Below are 8,344 nucleotides of genomic sequence, written 5' to 3'. Positions count from 1 at the left end.
ATTTCATATTTGTACAATGTGAATCAAAATTATGTCCATGTATCAGTCTGATGGTGTAGAAAATAAACACGAATCCGAATTAGGAAATATCCCACATGGAAAAAATATGTGCGTATGATGTATTTTATGTCCGAGAACAAAGTCAGTGTCAGTTGATCAGGTAAGTGTATTTAAAACATCTTATATTAGTCTGGCTTGTGGGTAGCTTCAATTGGCTTCTTAGTTACTGATCACAGAGAGAAGAGATAAAAAAATAATAGTAATGAAAAAAAAACAACAACTGAGCATGTCCCTTAATGGATTGGACATTATGATCAATTGACATTTGTCATCGAATTTTGGAAAGTATTTTTTATTGTTTTCATTTGATACTGTATGCTCCGGAACTGAAATTATTAGGATTTTGAAAACAATTTGCTCAATCTTGAGCATCCGCTCATGTCCAGAAAAAAGTGTTTTTTTTTTTTTTTAGATTTTAACTGCTCAATGTTCTCGATTTATATTTGTATACACAGAAAGGAGAACGGCATGGCGGTGTTAACTTAATACTTTTTAAATTACACTGGTCAGGCATGCATTTCATAAAATACACGACTAAGACCTTAAGTTCTTGGTTGATATTATATTTGTAAAGTTTCGTGGCAAGTTCAGCAAACAGACTATTGGTTTACTCATGGGAACATGTTGTTTTCACACGTGTCTGATTTTGACGAAGAGCAGGCAAGGTCGGTTCAGTTTTACTTAATAATATTTGGTGATGACAAAAACAAAGACAGATTCAGTGTCCATGTCGAGCAAAATAACTCAAATAAAGAGAACTTGAAGTCAGACACACTACAGACTCTCACCATACGCCGCTGGCATTTACACCTCTATATACAGCGTAACCAATAAGAAATATATATATATAATATATATATATATATATATATTCTAAGTTGTATTATGAATATGATTATCTTTAATTTTCCTATCGTAGATTTTCCCATTTCCCGATAGATATGTAGCAACATACCTATTGCTGCAGTGTCAAGGGACATATTCAGATTTCGATTCGGGCTTAATTCTTTCAAACTTCTTTTCCTTGTAAAAAGTACCTATTATAAATAACTTCCAAAATAACGGGTAATTTTTATAGTCAATATTCTAATCTCATTGGGAAATATTTTGATACATCTGCTGGTTTAGCTGTCAGTCATTTCTTATTTAAAGAACAAGGCATGACCTGGATACGTCCAGATTTACATTGCTTAACCGCTGTCAGCCGGTTCTCATTTAAAGAACAAGACATTACCTGGATACTGCCAAATTTACATTGCTTAAAAGCTGTCTGTCAGTTTCCATTTAAAGAACAAGGCATTACTTGGATACGGCTAGATTTGCATTGCCTAACCGCTGTCAGTCAATTTTCATTTAAAGAACAAGGTATTACTTGGATACGGCCAGATTTACATTGCTTAACAGCTGTCAGTCATTTCTCATTTAAAGAACAAGACCTTACATGGATACGGCCAGATTTACATTGCTGGTGCCGTAGATGAAGACGACATGCGTACCCTTCTGCAACACCTGGGTATACTCTGCCTTAATTTCTTCAATTTCTCGATATCAATGTAGGTAAACAAGGACTTTGATGGGTAGATCATCTTTTGTTTGTTGTTTAGAAACATCAGTTTTGTTTATACCTGCATTCTTGGTTTTTCTTAATGCTCAGTACTGTTATAAACAGTACGATTGGACTCTCTGAGTTAAATTTTTGTTAACAATATACTACCTTTTCACGTTTGTCTTGAGCTTTCATATTTACTCCCTGACAAAATGTCACCGCGTCATACTGACGTGATTTCAAACTACCAGTACGGTATTTAGTATCTACCATGGTTAAAGTCTACACCACAGTTATCAAGAGAGCAGCCCCTCCCATTTTCCCCTTTATTTTCTTATGTTTAGAAGTTTTTGAAGTTCTTGCTTGATTTTCCAATTCTCCCAAATGTACTAGACAGTTTATTCGACCGTCATCGTTTAACATAATATATAACTCATTAACCTAATATAATTCGTGACAACCAATGACTTTTATTCGATTTCACGAATCAATATATATCCTCCTCTGATAATAAACATATAACATTTTGTTTGGCTATTTAACTGAATGCAGATAATCGATGGGGAAAAAACATATTTATTGTTACAATGTATCACTGTTAAATATGTACTATTTACAAAACAGTAATTCCTTTAATGTGTTTTAAGTAATAATTCCTCATTAATAATATTGATAACTAATAATTCCTTTAATAGTGATTCATGAAATATCACTTACATTAACATACATTGTGACACGTGTACTTAATTATTCAATATTCTCACAATATATTACCATATGTATATGAAAGGTAGCTCCTACATAAAACATAACTATTCTATCACTATAGGTCTCGAAATATTATCAGATTGTTAAAATACTTGCGGTCGTTACAAAATTTCACCTCATGCTTTCTTGAACAGACAGATAAAACTTACTAGAATGTTCTGCCCACGTGTGATGAAATACATTTCCCAGTCTAATGTTCGTGGGCAATACAGACGCTGTAAATCATACGAAAACTCACCCAGTTCAAATAAAATAAGGAAAAGAAATATGTTTCTGTTCTCATAAGTATACATAATAAATCAAGAAACCTTAAATTCTACTGACATAAGTATTGTGTTGTGCAGTGTTTATGTAAAACGATACACTCGAGTCAAGGCTGCTCTTATCATAAGTACTTGTCATTTAAACATTGCACTTTAATCGGTGTGTGAACATCATTCCAGAATATCTCTGAAATATTCTACTATCATAGGATACAATAGACAAACACTTTAACCTGCCACCATGAGAACTAATTATGTACCAATGTTAAATCTATACGATTCTATAAGTTTTGCGACTACATCTTTTAAATAACTTATCTTAGTTTGAAATCTTGAATCGGACATAATCTAAATTTTCTTTAGGTTTAACATTCTAGAAAACTAGACAGCGTCAAAAATATATATATTCAGGTAATTAATATTTTTTTTGTAGACTTGAGAACCAGATTTTATGTTTATTGAAAATAATGAATTAATATTCAATATATTTCTAATATAAGTAATCCAGCAATAATTCAAAGTGAAGTTGTATTGTTTCCATTTCATTCAATAATTTAATGCACTGTAATCGGTAGCATTTGTCGGACTATAGCGGAACCGAAGATATCGGCTGAGGTGAGTAACCAGAACGTGGTTTATAGACCGCCAGCTTACCTGTCCGACGGCGTCCCAAAATATCACCGGGGCTTCTCTTTATATGTAAACATAGCACGTTCAGACAAAGAAACACCGCGCCGGTATGTATACACATGGACACATGTGTGGATTCGTTCCACACAATGAAAATCAATAATGACTTTGTAATGGTAAAATACTTTACAAACAAGAGGGAAATTATACGGAATATCATGGAAATTTTATATATTTGAAAACGAGATACATTGTATAGCCAGTGATCCGTAAAAATTCGGCGTTATATATAGGTCGCACGTCTGATTGGCCATCCCTACGAAAGATGCTTCTCTGAATAAAATGTATTGCAAGTAATCAACTATACACGCAACCAATACAAACAGTTGTTATATATCAGGCGGGTTTACGTTTTGAATATGATTACTGACAAACAACTGCCAGGAACAAGCATCGACGGAAGTCTTGGAAGGAAATATAAGCAACATGCCTAAATACAAGCTCACGTATTTCGGCCTACGAGGAAGAGCTGAGCTCATTAGAATGACCCTTTGTCTCGCCGAGCAGGATTTTGAAGACAAAAGGGTAGCATTTGAGGAGTTTGTCAAGATAAAAGAGGGTACGTAAATATAGATGTGGTACTTGCAATGCCCAGCTGAGATAGTTACTTAAATGTATATGTGGTACTTGCAATGCCCAGCTGAGATAGTTACTATGTATAGTCCTCATACGTGTTTATAGCATGAGATCCGCTTCTTGATTCTTCATATAATAATATAACGGTGTGTAGAATTCCGAGAATTGTGATAAATTGACGTGTGGTCGCATGTGAGTCAATATGTCAGGAATTGTCCCTCTGGCATTGCCTGATATGCCCCATTTTATTCAGTTAAAATGCATCCATGTCTAACATAACATCTAGGGACACATGGATTTCCCTCGGTTAATATTTCTTTACAAGGTCCATATACACACATATTGATGTCAAAACGTCAATTATTGATACATAACCAACTCACGTTAATCAGTTTGCATCTTACAAGATTTGAATAAGATCTAAACTGTCATTGCGTGAAATTGTATAAAGGAACAAAAATATGTTTGAAAAGAAAAATAATTAATACATTGTCGCACAATTACATCCTAAAACAATATAAGTATAATCATATCAAAACCTGTACATTACTAGAGGAATTCTATTGATGAGATGACATTTTGATATGTTTCAATATATAAAAACAAGATATATCAAGTTGAGTCGTTGTCAACAATGGGATCTCATCTTTGCACCCGTTAAAATCTAGCTATATATCACAGGTAAGCTGGTAAAATCACCTGCATGTATTTCTGCTAATTGTTCCAGCATATTGATAATATATTAATCGATTATGTATACAAGGTAAAATGTTTCTATTGCAGCTTTGCCCCAAGGACAGCTCCCTATCCTGGAGTTTGACGGGCAGACTCTTTGCCAAAGTATGACGATTGTACGCTATCTGGCTCGGGAGCACGGTAAGAATTATTTCCCCTGTTCCACCATGTACCTTTCTGGCACCAAAAACAGTTATAACTATTTTGAGTTGCAGTGCATATAAGATGATTTGAGTGTGATGTAAATCTGTTATGACAGAAACATAGCATTGTAGCTTGAATTTTAGAGATCCGAGCTGACCAAGTATCTGGGGACAACACTGCTGTAACTGATGCCTCCTCCATTAGGTACTAGGTTTATATACCGGGACTGGACATGTTCTTTGTATTAGTGTACGATTATCCGCCCTGTGTGTGACCCCGGTGGCATGACACCTTTGTTCTGCTTCGATGGACATCAAAGTATTTGTCCACGAAGGTACGGTAGACGCTGTTTAATCCTCCAAGTACAGCGTTTACCTCTTTCCCGAGAGTACAGTCAACAATGATCCATTCTATCTCCAGATTGCAGATATATTTAACCAACCTCTAAGTGATTCCACAAATTTTACAAATATCATGTCGTTACGAAGTTCATACTTCGGGCCTGTTTCTTTATTCAACAGTCAATAGAGCTGAGGCCTTTCATTCAGTTTGATTTACTCTTTTGTCTACATTTTATTGTTATCAAAATTATTTTCATATTTATCCATCAAATTACATTTGTGATAACAAAGGTATCAACAAAATCTAAATCTAAATTGAAATATATATATATATATATATATATATGGGGCAAAGAAGTAATTCAAACAGTGTAAACAATAAGGTTTGTTAAATTTTCGAGGCAATCCGCCCCTTTATCAAAACACAAAAAATCACAAATACAATCACATAATATATATAAGAAGTACTGGAAATACAATATAATACAATAAGAATAATGTTTTAGTAACTGGAGAAACCACAATGAACCCTTCGGCAAACGTGGGCCGAAGGCGGATACTAGCGTGACTGCATCATGTTCAAACACTAGAACGCTATGCGACCAACGGCAGAGATATTTTGAATTCCCCCGCACGTGAAAGTATTCCGAAGAGTTCAAAAACGATTTGACCCTAAACACTGCTAGTGGACGACATTGCATTTATATAAAAAAATGTTGCATTATCGTCTCTACAGTGATTGATAAAATATCGTGTACAAAGTCTGAAAAACTTTAGAAAAATATGTGTTAGATCATAAGAATTATAGAGAGTGGTGTGAAAAAACTGCTACAAATATTTATCAAGACTGAAAATATAAGAAATACGATATATACAAATACAATTTACCTAACCTTCCATTTTAATCATGAATCAATATCTTGTATATACTTTTAGTATTCTTATTTCAAAATGCACAGCTCTCTGTTTTTATTTTACAGTAAAGAGTTCTTTCTTTTTTTATAACATTTATGTTTAGTATGTACTGATGCTCAATATTGTGGACTGTAAATTCTTACCTTTGTTCGTCAATATTTTCAGGTTTATATGGGGATAACAATCTGGAGTCGGCTAAAGTGGACACAATCCTCGATACATGTGGCGATGTTTACATCGATCTGGTTAAAGTGTATTACGAAAAAGACGAAACAAGAAAGGTATATACAATTTGTAATTACTGTGTTATTTTATTTTTTAATGTAAGTAATAGTCCTGAAATATGACATAATATCCTTTCTTGTACTGATTTAGTAGTGCGATTTATCTCCCGTGTGATGCTATTTGTTAATGACATAATGTATTGTGCGTGATATTAAGTATCGCAGGGATAAAGAGAATGCTGTTGAATTTACATTAGGTGGTGAAATATATGTATCCAAAACTTCTAGGGAAAAACCCAGGTTCGTCAGTGTGGCGTTTCCCATTCGACTTGCCTGAATTAGAATAAATCCACGCATTAAGAATTACTGTTTTCTCTCAAAATCGTTCAACTTTAATTTTCAAATAGTTTTAATAGTACAATTGTTTGTGCATTAGACTTTTTTTAAAAGAAATTACATATATGCTTTTATTTCCAGCAAGAAGTAGCGAAAACATTAAATGATAGCGGTATGCCACGATTCATCTCTCTTTTTGGGAGAATTCTGCGTGAAAATAATGATGGAAACGGATGGATAGTGGGATCTAAGGTAAGATTTAAGTATGTTTCATCAGTTAACCTGTAGCTAGGAGAGCTAAAGTCAAACATGCATGTGTAAGAGGAATGTTGATTACCAGTGTTTACGGCACGCTAACGACAGATTAAATGAAGCTTTTCGTTTAAAGGTTAATAGTGAAAACACATGTTTTTAAGTCGATTATGCAAGAAAGAAACATGTTCATTGCGTATTTGCGTATTACATGTAGTTCAAACGTATTTTATTTATTAATTGTGTCTATATATTCGGAAAATACATCTACATCAAATACATTAATTGACTTATTTACTCTATGTTTAGACTTAAATATTTGATATTCCATTTCCTTATGTAAACAATTTCATCGTTGTAGATAACGGTGGCAGATCTTGCTCTGTGTACACTGTTTGATGACGTGGTAGGCGGGGCGTATGGTGCAGGTATTGCCGACAGTTTCCATGCGGACGAGAAATTAAAATCTCATTTCGAAAGAGTTAAATCACAGAAACAAATCTCTGACTGGATTGCAAAACGTCCAAAAACGGATAGGTAGTAACACCTATAGCAGCACATGGACTCAGTCCGATTGGCCACAAGTACGCCGACACAGGGCACAGGGATGTATATGTTACATTATGCAATGTAAGGCCCTGACCGACATAATCCATAGAATGCCAATGGTAAGCGGAATATAGAACAATACACTGTGACAGTGATGATTCAGGTTTTAAGACAGGATTAAAGAATGCTTGTAAAGTGAAATGGCATGAAAACCTGAATGTATTGGAGGCAAAGTGTTAATGTTGTGTAGTGTTTTGTAAATGGGAATAAATAAAATAAAGATTTGAAGTTACTAGAAAATTTGCCTTGATTATCATTATATGTAATGACTTCAGTATTCCGAAATGATACACACAAAAAGCGGTATGCTTATGTGAGATTTAAAATTATTTAACATGACAAGCCAAATTAAGGCAATACACTTGTATAAATGTGAACGCAAATATTCAACACGATACACTTTTTGTTTGTTTTGTTATTTGTTACATTAATATATATTTTCAAATAGTCTCTGCATCTTGGACAAATCATTTAGATAAGAATCAATTAGATAAGAAAAAATATGAATCGCTACATAAGACCGACTGATCAGTATGTCAATAGCAGAAGGCCCAACTATGATTGATATACTCAGTAGCATATTCTCCGAAACTAAAATACTGATTAGAGTGTGATTTATCATTATGAGGCACTAGTTTCTCGTCATTGAGATAGACTTGAGCTGCATCCTCACCAAACATTTCCTTCAGCCCTCCAAACATGCAAAATACGACGATATCGACAACCGTCGTCTATCGGACAGGCGAACAATTTTCATTTGTTGTTTGTCAGTATATACAATACCACCTAGGCATCAAGGTTAATAACCGTTAAGATTTGTTATGAATAGTATTTCGTAATGCATTCATATACATTTTTTGTTGTTGCTGATATAATTAATTCATG

General features: G+C 34.0%; 1 protein-coding gene across 1 annotated transcript; it reads left to right on the top strand.

The window, feature by feature from the left end:
• Positions 1 to 3,184: 3,184 nt before the first annotated feature.
• Positions 3,185 to 7,699, top strand: LOC117331631 (S-crystallin SL11-like). Its single transcript, XM_033890461.1, has 5 exons — positions 3,185 to 3,886; positions 4,687 to 4,779; positions 6,204 to 6,319; positions 6,740 to 6,850; positions 7,212 to 7,699. Exons 1-5 carry the CDS (start codon positions 3,754 to 3,756, stop codon positions 7,389 to 7,391), a joined length of 633 nt encoding a protein of 210 aa, XP_033746352.1. The 5' UTR covers positions 3,185 to 3,753; the 3' UTR covers positions 7,392 to 7,699.
• The last annotated feature ends 645 nt before the right edge of the window (positions 7,700 to 8,344 follow it).

This window comes from Pecten maximus, chromosome 7 (assembly GCF_902652985.1).
Source record: "Pecten maximus chromosome 7, xPecMax1.1, whole genome shotgun sequence".
Lineage (NCBI taxonomy): Eukaryota > Metazoa > Mollusca > Bivalvia > Pectinida > Pectinidae > Pecten > Pecten maximus.
Note: the sequence above shows the minus strand (reverse complement) of the source record. Positions and strands in the feature narration are given on the sequence as shown.